The sequence below is a fragment of the Brienomyrus brachyistius genome, chromosome 3 (genome assembly GCF_023856365.1).
Source record: "Brienomyrus brachyistius isolate T26 chromosome 3, BBRACH_0.4, whole genome shotgun sequence".
Lineage (NCBI taxonomy): Eukaryota > Metazoa > Chordata > Actinopteri > Osteoglossiformes > Mormyridae > Brienomyrus > Brienomyrus brachyistius.
The window spans coordinates 18760352-18781446 of record NC_064535.1 but is presented as its reverse complement, the minus strand read 5'-3'; the positions used below and the strand labels follow the sequence as shown (position 1 = coordinate 18781446).

Here is a 21095-nt window from a genome sequence, read left to right as displayed (position 1 = left end):
CTGCCTGTGGATACTGGTTGACTGTCACCAAGTTGAAAGTGATCAGCATTCCTTTGTGTCTGGGTACTAACACAGAAGGACTGGATGTCTGAGGATGATGGAATGGAGGAAGAGATTTGTGGAGCAGACCTGCCGTCCCCTAGGTACATTGCTGCTACATTCTGCAATTGTTGTATATTCAGATTTTTGTGCAATATTTTTGTAGGAAATGAAGATTAAAGGTGGCACCAGAACTAATTTGATCTGCAATCTCAACCCCTGCCAGCATAATTTTATCAAGACAGGTCTGCTCCCAACATGGTTGGAGTCAAAATCATGAGAGCTGGTTTCCCTACTGTAACTCCCAGCCCGTGAACCCAGACATTACTCATTCCTTTCATGCTCTAATGGCTTATTAACATTATCTGACATTGCTATGTGGAGTACAGAGCATTTTGGCAAGCAAGCTGTAACAATAGTAACATGGATGCTATACTCCAGTGCTACTGTACATAGCCTAAATAAATATCACCGCAAGTCTACAAGTGTTTCTGTTTTACCCACCACCGGAGGTACGGCTTTGAGGTCCAAGTAATGGAAAATGCCATAGCTTATATATACATGCTCAACATCTGAACCCTGTTGTGTGTGTGTGTGTGTGTGTGTGTGTGTGTGTGTGTGTGTGTTGTTTTGATTGCATGTTTCCCTTTCATTCAGCTCTGCAAACAGTCAAATTTAGCAAGAGAAGCAAATTTTATCCTAGTGCATGCGGAAAAAGTTGCATTCAGCGGCAGCCAGTGTTATGCACAGTTCAGGGTCCTGTTAGGGGAAAGATGTAATTATGCATAATACAAAATTAATGCATAAAAGTAATTAGAATGCACCCTGGAGACTGACATCACAGTAAGGTGGCTGATGCCATAGGTTGATGCATCTGCCTTCAACTCCCAGAACTCCACAAATAAAGAACTTAGCTTATGTGTATTGAAAAGCTGCTGTATGGATTTCTAAAAGGAGACTTGCACTCATGTTAACAGAGAAAATGTATCTGACAGTTTATTGTTGGAATTCAATCTTAAAATCTCTCCTGAGGTTGGGGGCGTTGCTAGAGATTTTGGGTCCTATGACAGCATATCATATTAGGCCCCCCAGTTCAGACTAATTCAATAATTTTCCACATTTTTAGCGCCCCTGAGTTGGAATCATCCTAATAGCCCCCTCCCACCCCTACCTGAGGTGTTTATGAGAACACATGTGATTTATAAGGATGTTTTTATTTTCTGACCATGCCTGTGAGTGGCCTCCGAATTAGAAGACGCTCACTGACAGCCTTTTGTGGCAGTCAACTGCAGCAAAATGGTCAACTGTAATTCGGCCTGGGGATTTTCCTAAATGTTAATACTAGTGCTTTTTTCCTGTTTTAATTTTTACTGAGTGAAATCCTGCTCCTCCTGCTTCAGGAAATTGATACAGGTGCTTTACCATTAATTTTGACTTTAAAATAATGGACTACTAATCATACATTTTAAACTGGATTCTACATTCTTTAATCCAATTACTTTTCTAAACATTTCACACAAATGACATATAGTTGTACAACATTGCTGCATTCCCCTGTATTAAATATTAATATACAGAATACAAGCACACCGTTACACCTTTTGAATTAACCAGTTTCCTGGTTTAAAGTACAATTTCACATGTCTTTTTGTACAGGTCACTTAATATTTCATGTAGTACAAATACAAACCAAGGACTTACAGATTAGAAGGCACACACACATTTACACATCCATTTAATTTTTATATGTGTGCTAAATTTCTTTTACCAAACAACAAACTCTAAAATATATGCTAATCTCCAGAAGACAATGATTGTGTAACGAAAACAAGATTCTAACCACGCGTACAAATTACAGGATTACGGCAGCCATTTTGACTGAGCTTTCATAAACTTTCAAATAGGTTTCAGTAGAGGTCATTAGGGACTCTATTAAAGTAGGGTTTTAGTATTGATCTGCTTTTTTTCTCTTTTTTTTTGATGTATGACAAATGGTCACCCGATAGTGATACACATCCATTTTGTCATTATGATGGGTACATAGCAATAACTGTGGACCTGTCATTAACACCAGTTACAGTAAATGCTAAAGTGCAATCATGGGTGGTTGCTTTTAAATGTCCTTTGGATACTTCACTGTTCCTGTTATTTCTCAGGGCTCTTGCCCAAGAGTGGAATCAATATTTTCACTTCTGCTATGCTAAAATTGAACAGGGAAAGGACTCTCGATATCTGAGAGAAAAATGTGTTAAATGGCGATGTAAAAGCTTATGTGTCTATCACACAAGCCAGGTGTGCTGCATGTAAACACACCTGACCTGGGTGGGGGGTGGGATCTGCCCTGCCTTTTGTACTATACAGACTTAAATAGCCTGGTTAATTAAGCATTAGGAAACTACTCATTTCGGAACCAAGAGCCACGAGCACAAATGTGTTACGATATCTCAGTCTTTAATTATTAGTAGGGAAAATGCTTTTGCCAGGACTATTGACTCATGGGAGAAATGTGTATGATGCTCTGCTTCTAGATCAATATCAAGGGAGCAGGTGTCTGCTGGTCAGACGCGTTTATGTACCTCAGAAGTGAGTATTGACATTTTAATCAATGCAATATGACGCAGTATTGCACTTCACGATACCTTTGAATCAGGGTCAGCAAATAAGATAATGAAGAAATGCAACCTTTTACTCCGCGTGCAAAAGCACACGTGACCTACATATAAATGTAAAAGACTGGAAAGTAATCTGTCTGTTTAAATGGTCAAAAATTCTGGGTCACAGTTTTCTTGTTTGTAAAATTGGTCCAGTCAAATAACACCGGTCAACGAATTTTTTTTATCCCTTTTGACAAGGATGTCAAACGCTGTCAAATACGTACATGTCCATGGTGGAATTGTATGATCTTCTGCTGTACGTGGCCTCAGGAATATCCCTCTTAAGGTTCTCTGAACTGGAGGGAAGCTGGGGTTCTGACAGAGAGCAGGATCCTGTCTGAACAGATCCAAACGTGCTAGTCTATACACTACAGCAAACATTAACATTCTTAAGGAATTATATACTTTTGATACAGCCTAAAGAACGTCACTCAAAAACTACGGGTGGTAGAAACATTGAGTGCTTTTCTGAAATCCGTATAAACAAGTACATAAAAATGCCCCTTAGCTCTTTTGTGACACAGTTTTTGTTGACCAGTGTAATTTATTTCCAGCAATGAAGCAAACTTGCTTGAGTGTGTGCTCTGTGTTATTACACATGCATGCTAAAATGCTGCTTGTTGTTGGATAAATGTTTACTTCCCACCAGGTGTATTTGTGGGGGGAGGCAGAAGACCAGTACCTACTAATGTGGGGGCAGACGCAGATGGAAATTCAACAGCAAATTTGTAAAGAAACACAAGAATTTCTTTCTTTACAAATTTCATTTTGAAGATGAACCCCAACCTCGCAGCAGCAGTAAATATGATGTGATTTAACAAAATATTTCTCCCAACAAAATAGATTTTAATGATTGCACACCAAGAAGATAAATCCTTTTTTTAAAATTTTCCCCTGATTGCGCAAACAAGTTAAATGTTTAAGGCCCATTTCAAGGTGAGCAAATAGCCATATGTCTCTTTAAACATGTAATAAAGACAAGAACATTTTACGTTAAAATTGGGCACCATTTAACTGCACAGGATAACATTTGATTTTGACAACACCTGCTTTATGCAGTGGAAAAAAATCAGTGTTCTATGCCAACAAAGCGGAAAACCTACTGGCATTACCAAATCTAATTTTACCAAAAAGCATAGTAACTGCACAGAGCCTTCACTGAATGTCTTTAAAGTGCCAGATTCAAATATCATCATTTCGAAAGCAACATCAATGCTAAACACACAGGCAAGTATGCTTTGTTCTTACTTAAACAGTTATTTTGGAAATATCACGGATTTCATTACCAGTTAACCAAAGCGCAACCTTTAGAGTTTCTGTGGCCAGAGACACATGCGGCATCACACAGCACTTCACCCTGAGAGGGAATTCAGGTTTCCACTATCTTGACATCTGTAATTATGTATGCATGTCACAATGGACAAGGACAAACAGCTTTGGTCTGATTAGGTGGAATACTACAGTAACATGGAACAGTAAGAGGAGCTGGGGGGGAATGGTCACACACAAATGGCTCTTTTTTCTGTAAAAGGTCACATACATGTGTGCTTTCCGTGGCTACTCATCACTTTCCGTCTCCATCTCCTCTCCCATCTGATAGTGCTGTGGGTCCTGCGTTGTGTACATTCGCGTCTTCATTGGACAGTCATGGTTCATTAGAATTGCCTTGAAAGGATACAGGCATAATGTCATTTGTCAGACTTCATCCAAGAAGCAGATGGAACAGCACCTGACATTTCATGTGCTGTAAAATTATACTGTTAACAGAAGAATTTAAAGCATGTTTCCATCCATCCATCCATCCATTTTCTGAAACTGTTTGTTCTACTCAGTGAGGCAGGGGATCCGGAGCTATCAAGGACGCCCATGTTTCATTACACAGTTTAAATATATTTCATTTCCTGTAGCTTTATATTGCAGAAAAGGAGACAGTTACACACTGTACAGTATGCAGGAGAACTGCCTCATGAATCTATCTGGGTGCAGCAGTAGACACTGGGTCCTTTAAGGGCTTTCAGTTGCTATTTGTAATGGGATAATAACGTACAGTATATGCTGAGGTAACCTCTGGAGTGGAGCTGAGAAGGCTCATACGTGCAATATCAGGCTGCTCTGCACACAGCAGAACTCAACAAGCTAAATTAAAATAATATCTTTTTATGTTTATTTTACTATTTTAAAAAAATCTGACGACCCAGAGACGCCAGGGCTACATCAAACCGATGGCTGTGAAACTGAAGCTGCTTAAAGGCATTTTCTCACCATTTTCTCTTCCTTAGCAGGTGGGTTCCTGAGGAAAAAGCAGAGAGGGGCAAACAGGATATCCACGATGCCAATGATGGTCATTAGCCAGGGGAACCCAATACTTCGGGCGATGGCACCCCCAGTCGATGGACCTGTGCAAGACAGTGACAGAATGTGTTATCTATTATGGGGCCTCCAATGATTAGGTCACCCAACTCCCCTGACCCTCACAGTGGGCTCCAGCCCTGGCTGTTTCTCACAGCCGACAGCTTAGTGCCTAAAACCTAAAACATACTGAAGTGTTACTCAAGGTTATGCGGTGTTTCTGCTGACCTAGAGCAAAGCCCATGCAGAAAGCGACATCCGCGATGGCGTACACGCTTCCATACACAGACACGTGACGAAGGTCGACGAGGTAACCCATTATCGGCATCATAGAGGAGTCCACCATGCCTGTTGGAGACCAAATACAAACAGCAACGTTTCACAGCTGAATACTCACTAGTAAACCTGGTAAAACAGACATACATGTTTGTCATGTGATTTTTTGCACTAACTGAAAGCACCTTTCTGTATGGGGTGGGAATTGACTTTACTCACCGATGGCAAAACCAACACCAAAATTGGGTATTATCAGTCCGTAAATGCTTTTAGCAAATGGTACCTAGAAAAATAAAGGAAAAGAACTTTGAAAACACTCGTGCGTGGGATGCAAAATGTTATTGTAAAGGTCTGCTTCTAAAGTGCAAACATCAGGCTTCACAGCATACAAAAAAAGCATCAAACCTGAAAACGATTTTTGTTGACTATGAAATATCATGTCTAGCTTCAGTTAAAATCCTGTAAGGCAGGGGTCTCCAACTCCGGGCCTGGAGAGCTACCGTCCAGTAGGTTTTCTTTCCTACCCGGCTTCTGATGAGTCACACCTGTTCCTGATATTTGCCTGAGAGCAGGTGTGGCTCATCAGAAGCCAAGTATGATAGAAAACCTACTGGATAGTAGCTCTCCAGGACCGGAGTTGGAGACCCCTGCTGTAAGGTCTGCAACTTAGCTGCTCTCTATAATCTGAGATATGATGCTAAAGGAATATATCTTCCTCACTGCTCTTGAGGAGAATGGAGGTCTGACTGGGGAGATGGGCAGCCCTTTCACTGCCCCTCGGCCAGAGGCACCTAAGTCTCCACTGCAGTTTGTGATGGTGTGAACCCCCATCATGTATGCAGGAGATAGGGGAAGCCCATCTATGTTCATTTGCGTATTATTTGCACTCACACAGAGAATGCTAATCCCCACGAGAAGCATCCCTATGAGAGCACACAGCCATCTGGAAGAAAGCAAAGCAGTGATAAGAGTCTGACAAAGACAGTACTGTAGTCTGGAGTTCGCTCACCAGGGTTACAGGGTCAGAGAATAATGAATGCCTTAATTTAACTGGAAAAAGAAAATGAGCTTTTGCCGATTAAATTAACTTTTGTTTATAGGATATATTTGGAACAAGAAATTTATCATGCAGTTACTAAGGTCAGCTACTGCTGTAAAAAATAAACGTAAATAAAAGTAACTGGTCTATATTTTTGGCAAAAGAATTTTCTCAAGTACTACTGTAAATTATCTGTACTTGCCTATTTTCATTATACATAAGTCAGCAACAACTATATTATTCTCACAGCAGGTCAACAGTTGAAAATGACACTGAAATGTCTGAAATATCATTTAACATTAATATTATCACAAGCAGATCGCCTGAGAGTTAAAAAAGAGAGCAATTTCCCCCTTACCTTCCCATTTTGTGTGCAAGAACACCAAATATGTTGGTTCCAATAAGGTAGGAGACACTGGCAGGCACAAATGCAACGCCTGACGAAATAAGAGGAAGACGTCAGGGAGATAAGCATGTGTGTTATCGGTCTCCATCTGAGAGCCGCCCTGTGCCTGCGAGGAGCACTAATGAAGCCTCCTCAGACGAGCTGCTCTCCTTTCGGCCGTGAATGACACCTTCATATCCGGCCTGCCCCCGATTTCTTGGCTTACTCCTAATTAGCTTCTCGCTCTCCACCCCGGTCCCTACACCATTATCTCTTGTGACCCGGCTGGGACGCTGCTAACAAAACAAAAGGGTGCCCCCGGCGCAAGCATTCTCTCTTTTGTGTGGGAACAGGATGAATGACAGCCGACCGCTTAAGCCACAGCGCAGTCTCCACTGCCTGCGGGATGTTTGCCATGCTTTGGCTTTCTGGCAGAGCTGCAGTATTCTTGGGAAGTGTCCAGTGAAAATAAACATATTGGTGTTGAATTTAAGGAAGCTATTCATCGAGCTATATTCAAAGAGAAAATATGTTTTGTGTCACCTTAGGCATTGAAAGTGCAATTGTTCTTCTGTTTTCATAATGACAGTAGGCATGAGGAAATGAGGGGTCAACTTTTGAACGTCACATGCCATGTTTTGAAGCTGTTCACATTCTGTGGAAAGCCTGTAATAAATAAATAAGATTTACCTAGCTGCCATTTTGGGGAACACATAGTCTCCATCATCCAGATTGGCAGTGCGGGTTCCAGCATGGCGATCGCCATGTTTGCAAAGCAAATGGACCCTGGAAAATGAATCCGATACAAAAGGATGATCAGAGGCTCATTCTCATTCCTTTTGGTAACATTCAGGCTTTTGTTTCTACTGGCTCCTGATCAGACAGAAAACTGCATATTAGCTCAGCCTGGCTCAGAGGCATTAATAGAAGTGGTGGGCATGTTCCGTGACATGTTGACGTGCCTCGCTGCTTTAATGTATCACACATGGCCTGTTTTTATAGAGAGGGATGCTTTAAACATGCCAAGGCCTTTTAAGTCACCACTAATTACCCTCCTTTTCCATAATATCGCACATCCTTTACAAAGTGATGGACAGACTATTACTCCTCTTCTGTCCATTTATTGCATTTTTCTGCAACAATAATACAGATGGATACTTAGCACAGAAGGAAATGTGTATCTGAAGTCTCCATCTGTGTATCACTCAAGTGTCATTGCCATGTGCTGCTGTGAGTGCCAACCATTCTATACAATAATAAACCTTCCAGGATTCACTGTTCAAATGGATGTTTCCGCGTGTTTCCTTACCTGCAGCAATGAGAATATAAGGATCCTGCATGAGGGTCAGCAGCGAGGTTCCCTTCTGGCTCTGTCAAAAAGAATTGTTCTGATCAGACAAGGGAGATCAACGTTGTACTTCTGTGTCCTATCATCTTAAATTGTCTGATGATTACTTAGACTGCTACAGCTAATAATTATGTTCATGAAGTCTAGTACTTTTATAGACTACAGCTTCCTCAGTTATCTCAGTGTACCCTCCATTTACAGGCAGTGTTTTACTGCCCATTAGCCTTCAAGGTTAAACCTGACATAAATTAAATATAAACATATAATTTCCTTTTGGAAATTTGCATATAAAGTGCATTTAGGCCTTTAATTGTGGAATTAAAGAAATGTAGCTTATGTGTCAGCAATCTGCAGCGGTATCTGGCAAATCCTCAGAGACCAGGAGTTCTTACTGTTATTCAGATGTGTGGGATCGAGTGAGTGCATTTTCCTTCATGCCAAAACCCTTGATTGACAAGTTACTGACAAGTAACTACAAGTGCGTTATAGCCAGCAAAGGCAATGTTTTCATTTAATCCGAGGTTGTAAGTCATGATTATCAAAACTGTACTTATGTCCAAACCCATTTAAAGCAACGAATTAAAGAAGTAATTATGCCACACACAGTTGTCATGTAATTTCCAGCCACAAACACTGGTAACAGAATGGATAGTTGTACAGAAGAGGTTAGTGACTTTCAACTCGGCACCATTATGAGATGCCACCTTTCCAACAAGTCAGTTTGCCACATATCTGGTCTTTACAGTATATTGTTATGGATGGGAGAGATTCCTGACGCTACTTGCCCACTGTGCAATGAATGTATTATCCAAATACAAATTATGACCACGTAGGGCAGCCTTCATTTTTTAGATCTTTGGAAACAAAGATATATACCAAGACATGCCCTTTTAAAATCTCAACTGTACGCGCGTGTGTCCCGTCACCCTTTTCATCTGCATTGGGGTCAGGTCCCAGCTAAGATGATTCAATGTGAAGGATAAGATAGCAGTCTCAGAAAGGCATCTGGTCAATATCCAGCCCAGCATCTGATGCCAAGGCTCAAAATCTCCCGCTGCAGTATAATGCACCATAGTCTTATGCCATTATAAGGACATTTTAAAATATTGTCCAGGTTTTTCTGACCTTAAGATTTTAAGAAATAACATACAGAAATCTATGGAAAGTTGTTACATATACTATATATCTTTATATTAAATGTAATACTTTAATTGTATTACTTGAGAAGGTGTTTTCAAGTTATTAACATATTAATAATAAAAAAATATGCAATGTAACAGATTGAGCTTTTCATGTCAAAATAGGCATTTCCAGCATCATTTCAGTCAAACTAAGAGGAAAAGCAGTTTCTGTCACTCCTAACTTATTATATTATATATTTATAAAAAATAAAAAAGGCCCCTGTTGCATGACATATTCCCCCCACCCCCCCCATGACATATGTAGAATGGTACACTATGTTTGGTGAAGTAGTCCTTGATTAAAATTGCTCAACTAATGTTTCGTAAACTACAGAGAGAACCTAGATATCACATATTCGTATAAAGAGGAACACCTACATCATTCATCTACTTTTATTGCATGTATGGGAAACTGCATCTCATAGTGCGGCACCGTATCTCATTTCCTTCACAGCAAGTGCACCCATCAGAGACGGTTTTCTCTCCATTACAAGGGCACTTCATAACTGCACCCTTTTCCATTATAAGGGTACCTTATAGGGCACTGCAGCACATTCTCTCCAAGAAGGGCTAACATACATTATTAGGTACACCACTTCATTCTGCTAAAGTAACTAAATCATGCACCTTAAATACTAATATACAAAATCACTGCAGCGTACTAAGCTAGTTAGTACAGGTAGCAGTAGAAAGTTCTTTTGAATTAGCTTAAATAAGTATTGAAGGAAAAACAGTCTACAGGAATTATGAATCAGATTATCTTTTACAGACATTGCTTCACACATAAAGTATTTAGCGAGCTAGGTTTAGGATTGTTTCATTTCAAAATGCACTTTAGATAGGAATGGGTAGTGTTAGAGTAATATGGTATACTGCAGTATTTTGGGTTTACTAGTACAATGCTAGACTTGTTGGCTTCTTCGGCTGTTATAACAATAATAGTATTAATTAGTGCACTTCTAACAGTGCATTTGTTGGAAGCTCAGCCTGTCGGGATCAGTCCCTGCCCTGCCCCGCCCCCTTTTTTTAATGTCTGTATTTAGCCGGCTGGTGTTGCTGCTCATCCCGTACTGTATTCCCCTTGTTTCCCATAGTTAGTACACTAATGTTTTCCCCTGCTCCACAGGCCACCAGAAAGCTTAATGGGCTGTTCCCCAGTCAATCATTCTGATATGCCGGGGCATGGGGAATGATGAGACGATCCATGTTGTGCACCCAACAAAAAATAGGGCTTTATTAAACTCAAAAAACACACAAAGCAAAAGGACCACAAAAAGTCAAAACAAAGCAGGCAAATGATGAAACTAAGGCAGGGGCAACACAGGAACATCTATTGTAGACCAGCAGCAAAAAGAGGGCAACAACAGCTACAACACACAAAATGACCAACTGGGGAACACAGCAAGGGCAGGCACTTAAATACGCTTAACAAAGAATTGAGCAGTAACAATTACTCAGAACACAAGCAAAGGTGAGGGCAAGCGCCAGGGATCGGCAAACACAGATAAAGAACAGCAAGAGACACTAGAAAAACAAGGGTAACTAAGCATTGCTAAAAACAATGAACAACAAGGAAACACGACCCAAGTACATAAATCAAGAAAATAAATAAAAAAAAAAAACACTAATGTTCAAAATTACAAACATGGTTGAGGCTGTTTATTGCTTTGTTTGCTAATGAAACGGGAAGCCTAGATGACAGAGCTGCCTGCTCAGCCCATTAAGCAACGCTCAGTCCAGGAAGCAGGGAAACACATTACAGTGTTAACTACAGGAAACAAGGGGAACACAGAATGGGATGACCAGCAACATCAGCTAGCCAAACTGGGAATTCACAGGCATAACAAAAAGTGGTCAGTGATCCTGACACAGCTTAGCCACACTAATGCCTAGTCGACTCCTCGACAAAAGATATATTTTTAATGCGTAATTTGCCTCACCTGTACATCACTTTGGATGACTGTTAAATTAACGTAAGTGTAAATGCAGAGCTGCGTCATGATTCTTGTGATAACTCTAAAATGCTAATTGTGCATACAATTGCAACCAGCCATGATAAATTATCGTCATATCACCAACCATTACTACTAGGTTCACAATATTGTGTTTTTGAGGGTATATTAACATTCAGAGTTTAGTTACAATTACAATGCTATTTCTGGTACAAAATGGCACCTTTTCATTCCATAACAGTGGATTAATTATTTTGCTAAAAGGTGCTACCACATAATATCCCTCTCTTAATGGAAGTTGGGATGCTGTAAAATAAATATTATTCTATTGAAAATCCTATCATGACTACAGGCCACTCGTATTTTGCTCGCTTATTGCAATAATTAAGACCAGATTATCGGGGTATTATAAACAATGCATGACTGGTGGTTTTTTAATAAACTGCATCAATGACCAACAATGAGTAAAACATTATATCTAGTATTTGTTGCTAAGCTGGTGTGGTTTCATTTTGCTGGCTAGAAGAACTTCACATTAAGATGTGATAATACCATCCAGTCACAGATAAAAATGAACTCAGTCCTCTGTGCGCTGAAGCTGAAAGTTATTTGAAAATGACAGGTTGCCAAAATTTTTGCTATGCTTAGAGGGTAAAGAGGTCTAAAGCACATTTCATATTCAGCAAATACATCAAATTTGAAATGTCTGTGACACAAAAAATAAAAAGAAATGCTAGGTTGACGTTGATATGAGATGTGGTACTGATGCAGGGCAAAATGCTCAACTAATTCAATTTAACGAAGCCAAAACAACAACAACAAATACATTTTGCAATGACAATGATTTCATCTTGCAGTAGTTCTTTATCAGGCCTGGCATATGTATAAGAGGACTGTTAAACTGGCTGTATAATGGTCAGGTCCAGCTTTCGTGTTTATGCAGGATTCCACATTTGAACAAAATTGTAAACTGTCAGTGTTAGTGCCACTCACCTCTGGTTGCACTTTCGAGGGCTGAAACACAAAAAGTTGAAGGGCTGTGGAGTCAATAGGGTGAAGAAAAGGGTGAAGTCATTGTAGTTAAGATGCCTCAATGAGGTGTTCATTGCCTCAAAACAAAGATAAGATGAGTAAACTCACCTCCATCCAGGACAGCGAGCACTGCCAAGATGAGGAAGGGAGCCGTCTTCCCAACAAATTCATACATTACACTTCCAAAAGGAGGTCCAACTGAGGAAATACCAGCACTGTATATTAAATAGGAAGCAAAAATACTGATCTTCCAGAACCTGTATTTCCCTTCCTGGCAGTCTCAACCCCCTGGTTCTTCAGAACATGATGATTAACCCAATCAAGCCACAAAGGCAAAGTTTCTGATAAATAAACATTAGCTTACAGCTACACTGCCCGGGCAAAAAAAAGTCCCCATTTGAATTTATATGAGCAAATATTTAAGAGCCAATGACTGGATCATTATTAGAGCTCAGCAACCTTTTTCCGGCAATAAAGTAAAGTCAGCTGAGTACCTGAATCTACTGAATGGCCTGGTTACACCTCCATCCATCATCAATGGGCATATTCTAGGACAAGGATGCCAAGATTCATTGAGTTCGAATTGTCAAAGAGTGGTTCAGGGAGCACGAGGAATCATTTTCACGCATGACTTGGTCACCACAGAGTTGTGACCTTGACCTCATTGAAGGTCTTTGGGATGTGCTGAAGGAGGCTTTATAGAGTGGTTGACTCACTTGTCAGTACAGGATCTCGGTGAGAAATGAATGTAAATCTGGATGAAAATAATGAGTGAGATGTTGCATAAGCTTGTGGAAACAATGGCATGACAAATCTAAGCCGTAATGAAAGCTAAAAGCGGTCCAACAAAAAATTCAAACGGCGACGTTTTTTTTGGCCGGGCAGTGTATTTTGTCCAGGTTGGCGAAGCTTACTTTAAGCTATGCCTCAAATCAGTTACAAAAAGGGTTGGAGAAACCCCTGCATAAGTACAGTAGTAGAGCAGTAAAACAATTTAGTTGTACTGTGTTGGATACTTGAGTGCAAATGCTTCAGTGCCATTTTGAAAATGACTGAAAACGGACTAAAGATGTTGAATATCACATGCAAACGATCTTGAGAAAGCAGTACTGAAATTGTGTTATCAGAATTTAGGACTTCTAGGTTATCTTTCTATAAGTGTACAGACCCAGCACGCCCATTGCAAGTCCACCCAGAGCTATTCCAATGGCGTTTCCTCTCTCCTCATCATCAGTGTACACACTGGCCAGCATCCCCATCCCTGTAAAAAAGAAACTATCCATTTTAGTTTCGTATTATTACTCTTGCCTAGAATAGGGTTAAACCCGAAAACATTATTTCAAGTTTCACCACTGACACCTTTGGACTGCAATTTATAATTCCTTGCAGGCTTCATGAAATAAGGTTTAGGTTAGAACTTCTCTTGTAATAAATACTGAGTAATTGTTCCATTTGCAAGAATAAAACAGCAGTCTGGGATGTTTTCCCATTTACCATGTAAGAAAACTAATAACTAATAACTGCGACTTCATCTTATCATCAGTCATGAAGCTCTGCCTGTCACAGTTTACATTTGCAAGAATGTGTTTTATTCATTTTCATATATAATTTGAACGTTAATGTGACAGGAACCCATTGTCAAGTAACACCTCATACCTTCTCAAGGTCACTATTATTCTGGTCCTGACTTTATGTAAACCATGACATAAACAGCTCACGGTTTTCTAACATGACGTAAAAAGTCCCATTCAAGCATGATGTGTTTTCTACGTTACTTATTCCCAATCCTAGGAATCACGGGGTTAAAATGGCCACATTCTTATTTTTAAAATAATGTACTGCTTTAAAATTGCGATAACGGTCTTACCAGCAACAGAGGAGCAGGATGATCCGACACCTTGCAGAGATCGAGCGAAAAACAGCAGAGTGTAGCTTTTCGAGAAAGCAAACACTTCACAGCGATGGTTGATAAAGAGCATGGAAATAACCCAGTCAAATACAAATAATAAGCAATTCATTGTGAAGTAATGATTGAATATTGAATGAATATTGACACTGTACTTACTAATGGTGGAAATGAACATGATGCAAAACCCAGCAAACAAGGGAATCTGGTATCCTATTCTGCATGGACACAAAACTAACAATGTTACACCCATATAAAAATGATTATACATCTTGAATGTACTATACGTGTTTGCAGGACTCAAACTCTTATTTGTTCATAACACAGATAGAGTATTTTCCCAAAGCACATTTTGTTTATGTGGACCAATGACACAAAGCCTAATGTTTAATAATAATATGCAACATATGAGCACCATTCGCCGGTTTCAGTGAGTTCCAGCCATTCATCTTCCAACGTGTATGCAGTAGCAGGCTAATTTGTTGTGTATTTTGTTTTATCATGCATGAACAATGTATTTTCATGGAGTGTGAACGTCATCGCCTTTGTTGGGTTGCACGTCCAGCTGTGTCAGTCAGTAACATTTAAAATGTCACGGGGCACACAGCAAGAGCACACACACACACGAACAAGACCACCTATACCCCTATTACCTTCCGAAGTCATTCACACATGAAAGAAGAGTGGTATTACGGTTTGTACGGTAATACGGAGATAGGTAAATGTGTATTGCTAGCTGCATAATGTCTACGTCAACTGTGTTTTAGGCCTAATGTATTTTTCATTTTAGTTTTAAGTACATTTCGACCGCAGAAAGTAAAACTGCGATGTATTATGATATTACATTTAATCTAGGTTTAGGTTAGATGGGTGCAGTCTGTTTGCGTAAGTCTGGTATATCTTGCAATTCGGGGAAGTCTGTTTTGGCTACATTAGAATTTTTTTTTATCAGAAGTTAAAAATATGCTGCAGTTTTATCTTTTACACTTTTACATACAATCTTTTATAGCCTCTGCATGTATAACATTTTACATTTTCTTGCAAAGTAAAATACCCACATTTCCTTGCTTGGCCTTACTTGTCGAATTCAATTATTTGTATCGGCTTACAGTTTGATAAATATTTTTGTATATAACATCAGCACCCATCGCTTAAGAGGAAGCACAGACCTAGTTCCTCTAAGGGCAGTCTAGCTGTGTTTAACACTATGCACATGGAGTAATGACAAATACCCCATGTGTGGAGCACCTACCGATTGGTCAGCGGCCCAATGAATGGGTTGGTGATCAGCTGCACAGTGGCTTTGGAGGCAAACAGCAGTCCCACTTTGACATTCTCATTGAGCAGCGTCTTGTCATCCCTATGGCAGTTTTCTTCTGTGTCATTGTCAAAGGTGACAGGTGCAGTGGCGACCACTTGACCAGACAGCCCCTGCACTGTGCCTCCAGTTACCCTGGTGGAATTGTCGTAGAGTGACATGATGGTCTGAAAGCTGCTTGGGGAGTAGTCCAGGGAAGGTGTGTGGTTCTTCACAGCCATTCCCTCTTTAGCTGCCGTGTACAGGTAACTAGGGATGATGGGAACTGCCAACAGAGAAAAACAACTGCATAGTGACCAGTGAGAATTCATATTGCTGAGAAAAGATGGGAGGTTGTAGTCAATAGAAATATAGCAACTGGCTTGCCATACTTTAATTAGTACTCCCTTTTCATGTTATTATTATTATACTTAGTATTGCTTGCTACTGTACCCTGAAAACTGACTTTAATAATGCAAAGTCATAAAATTATATTCGGCACAACAGATGCAGACTCACCAGTTACCTACCTACCTCAACACCGCTAACCTTATCTGGGTAAAGGATTATGTCTGCTTACATTCTCTCATTGTGTTTAAGTGCAGTGCGACAATGATAGTGTTTTTTACATATGAGATTTGCATTAGCCCTCTTTGATGGTGATACAATGTTGTGAGCCTTCCACAATTAGGACCTTAGCTACGTTTATCTCCTCACAGTAGCCCAGACACATTAACGTAATAAATAAAACGCACTTTTTCTTAAGACAGTACAATGTAACTTTTAATACAGGATACAAATGAAAACAATGAAGATTACATTATACCTATTTTTTCTCTAATTGATTGTAATGGTGGGTATCAATGAATTTTAAATTACACTATACTGCTATTTTAAGTAGTGTACTTTGATTATTCAGGTTACGGCAATTCATGATATCCAACACTATAACACTAATGAATTCTTTTTCAAATATTTGACTTCCTGGTATATAGATGTGATGCCAGGTGTTGGAAAATACTAAGAACACTATTGTTTGCAGTATTACTTTTTATGTGGCCAGGTAATACTTGATCCATGGCCATTTTCACCGTTGAAAATTTCCTTCAGGGAAAAAGTTAGTGTATAAATCATGTTTTCTGTCAACATCTGTATTCAGATGGCTGCCCCAGAGGCTGTAAGGGTTTGAGGAAATCTGTGTCACATCAAAACCGGTATAGGTGGACAGAGCTGTTTACGTAGTGGTAGAGTTAATTAAGATAAACTTGTAACCAAATGTGATGTCTTGTAGTGAGATTCAGACCATCAGATAATGTATTAATCAGCTCTTTAAAATGTAGCAGCCTTTTATAGTTTGATAATGGTTTTCTACTTTTTGTGTTTAAAAGAATGTGTTTATTGTGGATAGCTATCCCAAGCATAGATAAATATTTAAAGAAACAATAGCACTGTATGTTGCCGTTGGTTTTCTATTTATTTATGCAAATGTAGGGATTTTCATCTTTAATTTACCTTGTAACTTGAGTTTAAGGGGAGGATATCTTCCGAAAAGGGTAAGAATTAAATGTTTTTTTGGATGAATTTTAAAGTTTCATTTACCTCTCAGTTTGATCATTCCTTTCACATGGTATTTAGAGACGCAATGTTTGGTAACTAAGAGACATGGTGATTGTTGTTAATTAACAAATAAAGGCTATATATAGATTTAATTAAGCCATATAATCTGGATGTTTTACATATACATGAATGTTTACTTCCAGTTAACGTGTATAACATAGTCCTTTTTTGAATTTAAAGTTTTAGATAAGACTCTAAATCTGCAAAACATCTTCTTACGTTCTCATAGCGGTCAAGACCACATATAAATATGTGTGTATGTGTGTCATATTTAGGCTAAAAAAAAAACATGCTGTATATGACAGCTACCGCGACAACCATGCTCATGGTATTTATGCAAACATGTAAAAAGTCGTTAGAAATGTGTACGCTTCTGTGGATGCGTACAAAATCCATGTACATTAAATACATGCATATTTAAAAACTTGTAACAAGCATAGGGTCAATCAGTAAAACAAACGTGTTGCGTTTGAACGTAAGACTGAAGCAAAGTGCGTTAGTGTAACAGGTGCGAAGATTACAGTATAAGCAAAGCTGTGTTAAACTGTACTTACCGACTACCGTAAGCAGCATATTATCCAGTAGCAAAGCGATGAAGACGATCAACAGAATTAACCTCCTCGATTGTCTTTCTTCCCGTAACCATCTTAAGAAACCGAATTCGCCTAATCCACCCATTTTGAGGGTTAAAATTAATTTGCCCTGAAATGAAAGGAAAAAACAATAACGACTTCTATATTAAGTAAGCCTCACGTTAGGTAAAAAACAACGAACTTGACATGCACACTGCTGAGGAGGAATAGATTGAAGACTGATTTGAGATAGTATTAAAGTGTTCTAAAATATCGTCTTGCAAAACTGCATGCCACGATGTGAAAGCTGCGGTCAGTTGTGGAGTTTTGGTTCTTACACTTACGTTTTACCTGCGGTTACCCAAAAACGGTTGCAATTAGTAAAAGGAGGCGACGCACGTTGAAGAGAAAAATAAAAGGTTAAAAGTTGCAAGAAATCTCACCTTAAATGCACATTTGATAAAATCCTTTTACTATTTCAGTTGAGGAGAAAGGAGGGTTGAATGTAGGGAGGTTAGTTACTTGACTTAGCTTTGACGTCACAGAACCCTTATCACTCAGAAGTATCGTCAGCAGCATCGTCTACCCAGCTGCAACCGCATCCCAGCGTTGCTTCCTGCAGATGACCAGTGCAAATCCTTTAGGCGTTTGCTCTTGTGAAATGCGTCAATTCGCCACGACCTATTGTTAAAGGCACAACGCCAGTTCTTAATAGATAATGTAATCTGGGCTACAGGGAAATGTAATCAGTACTAACCCGTTAATACATGTTATGCAGGAATTTGGTAGGACCTGAGGTTTGTTAATGTCTTGCATTATTACACTATGACAATAGCCAGCTTACAGCCACCCATTTATATTAATCATGTGAGCAATAATGAGAAATATATTAATAACAATTAAGTATTACTTTAGCATTCTTTTGAAATTCTTTTTAAATTTCAAATAGAATGTTTCTTCTAAAAACATAGCATTAATTGAATTTGTAGCCCAAGGGAGAGCAGTGAAAGTCACTTAATATCAAACGCCAATGGTATACAGTACATTATAAACAGCAAATTTATGGTCTAAGGGAGCATTCAATATCATAAACAAACCAGAGTGGTCTTTTTGAGGGAGAAGTGCAATTGGAAGTATGGATGGATGCAAAATATCACCAATAAATAGGAACAGTAGCTGCTACAAAGAACAGTGTTGTAATATACAGCTTGATGTGTATAATATATGTACTTATTTTACACGTTAAAGCAGCTCTATTCAGGGCAATCCATTGTTTATTTATTTCAGATTAATATTCTGGTATAGATCTTACTTTTACTTAAAATGGCCCATTTCAATGCATTTACTTTTAAACCAGCCAAGCACTCTGCTATGCAGAGGGTAATGTTTTAGCGTGCAATCTCTATACCTAATGTACACAACTTGATCTGTGCCACTGTGTGCTGTAAACTGTTTATTGTGCCATCTAGTGGTTTGTTGTATCTTTGTAATACTGTTTTTACTATTTTGAGTCCCAAAGCATGATTAACTAAATGCTGACAATGAGTACTCCCCAGACGGACCCTCACCCCCCCATCTAATCTTTACTCCTCTCATACACCCAAACATCTCTAGTTCCCCTAGACTAGGCCTATGAGGTATGTGATTTTCCTAATGTCCTATACTCCATATTTTATACTGCAGTATACAGTATTTTGACCATGCTTTCAAAAGCAGTGCTATTCCAGTGTTATTGCTGATGCCACTACTTAAACCACCAAATAATATCACTTTTCTCGATTTCTGTGAACATGACCTCCACTTTGTACTCCCTGAAATACTTATTTTTCCCACGTGGTTTATCCATTGTTGTTTAAGAAAAACACAAAACAAAGTGGGTATTTATACAGATTTACATATGCAAATATGCGTAATTATAGGCGGGTCAGGGGGGTGGCTGCGGGCTTGTTCACAAACGTAAAAATTTCATACTAATTGGGACTTATAAAGGGAATGTGCGTAAATCTGTGCTTACGCACAGTTTTGTGCATCTGGATTTTTTCTTGCATACACACATTCCTAGTTTTGTCCATATGCTATGTTTTAGTGTGAATTCTATGCACACCTGCCTGCTGGCATTCCTGAGCAAGCTCTGCACAGGTGGTACCTCGATCCTGCAGCTGAATCAGCTTTAGGAGACGGTCCTGGCACTTGCTGGACTTTCTTGGACACACTGAAGCCTTCTTTACAACAATTGAACCTGTCTCCTTGAAGTTCTTGATGATCTGATAAATGGTTGACTTAGGTGCAATCTTACTAGCAGCGATATCTTTGACTGTGAAGTCCTTTTTTGTACAGAGCAATGATGACTGCATGTGTTTCCTTGCAGGTAACCATGGTTAACAGAGGAAGAACAATGATTTCAAGCATCACCCTCCTTTGAAAGCATCCATCCTGCTATTCTAACTCAATCAGCATGACACAGTGATCTCCAGCCTTGTCCTCCTCAGCACTCTCACCTGCATAAAGAGAATCACTGAAATGATATCAGCAAGTCCTTTTGTGGCAGAACAGAACAAGTTGCAGTGGAAATGGGTTTTTTGGGATTAAGTTCATTTTCATGGCAAAGAGGGACTTGATCTGATCGCTCTTCATAACAAATTGCCATCATAAAACCTGTGGCAGCAGACTTTGTGAAAATCAATATTTGTGTCATTCTCAAAACTTTTGGCCACAGCTCTACACTGATATGCTTTAATAGGTAGCCTGTCACAATACCAAAATTTGCATTTTATAAAATTTGAACAAGCTAATGGCTGTGTTGCGTTTAAGAAAAATGTGATCCATAATTGTTTTTTTTTTTAATCATGGATAATATATTTCAGTATTTAAATATCATGGATATACTTATGTTAAACTTTCAGGATGTATAACTACATTTTTTTTATTTTCAGCAGGTTTTATCTCTGATTTATCAGTGCCTATGTATCCTTCTTACAAGGTATTATTAAATCTGTTTTTAATTTCCTTTTATGATAAACTAATCTCTTTCAGTTGTTCTTGTGTATTGTGTTGTGCCAGCTTCACCATAGGATTCCTACCTGTCTACTTACCTGTCTACTTACCTGTCTATTTACCTGTCTACTTACCTGTCTACTTACCTGTCTCATTAGCTCCGTCCATGTGTCAGACTGATCATTTCCTGGAGTAGGCGTGTGGTCAGGTCAAGGAACTTTGAGTCAACAACTTAGTTGTTAATAGTTTTACAGAACATAACCATCCTTAGGTCTACCTGTCAGGTGTATCTCAAATCAGGACGGAAGTGATGCTAAGCCTGTTCTTGAAAAAATAGGACAAGACACATAACTGGGACTGTCCTAGAGTGATTACAAAACACACACACACACACACACAGAGCGAGAGAGACATTGAGATAGCATACTTATTTATTGACGTGACGCTGATAAAT

General features: G+C 39.2%; 1 protein-coding gene across 3 annotated transcripts; it reads right to left on the bottom strand.

Annotated features, from left to right (window-relative positions):
• Nucleotides 1-1529: 1529 nt before the first annotated feature.
• Nucleotides 1530-18286, bottom strand: slc18a2 (solute carrier family 18 member 2). 3 transcript variants are annotated; one of them, XM_049007665.1, is made up of 17 exons: nt 18091-18286; nt 17630-17777; nt 15414-15744; nt 14321-14379; nt 14123-14206; nt 13424-13516; nt 12364-12453; nt 12217-12260; nt 8052-8112; nt 7433-7528; nt 6716-6794; nt 6210-6261; nt 5538-5601; nt 5271-5390; nt 4956-5089; nt 4234-4358; nt 1530-3030 (listed from the first exon to the last, which is right to left on the bottom strand). In XM_049007665.1, the coding sequence occupies exons 2-16, from the start codon at nt 17751-17753 to the stop codon at nt 4251-4253; spliced, it is 1539 nt and encodes a 512-aa protein (XP_048863622.1). In that variant the 5' UTR covers nt 17754-17777; nt 18091-18286; the 3' UTR covers nt 1530-3030; nt 4234-4250. The 3 variants fall into 3 exon arrangements, with proteins under 3 accessions (XP_048863622.1, XP_048863623.1, XP_048863621.1); XM_049007666.1 differs by having other exon boundaries at nt 1530-3026; XM_049007664.1 differs by having other exon boundaries at nt 1530-4358.
• Nucleotides 18287-21095: the final 2809 nt, after the last annotated feature.

What these genes read in the sequence shown, in the direction of transcription:
- slc18a2 (XM_049007664.1), bottom strand. Translation starts at nt 17,753, where the DNA reads ATGGGTGGATTAGGCGAATTCGGTTTCTTAAGATGGTTACGGGAAGAA. An exon ending in ATCCTGCTCCTCTGTTGCTG is followed by an intron (nt 13,517 to 14,122) that starts GTAAGACCGTTA and finishes TCTTTTTTACAG; the next exon opens with GGATGGGGATGCTGGCCAGT. An exon ending in TGGTGTTGGTTTTGCCATCG is followed by an intron (nt 5,391 to 5,537) that starts GTGAGTAAAGTC and finishes GGTCTCCAACAG; the next exon opens with GCATGGTGGACTCCTCTATG.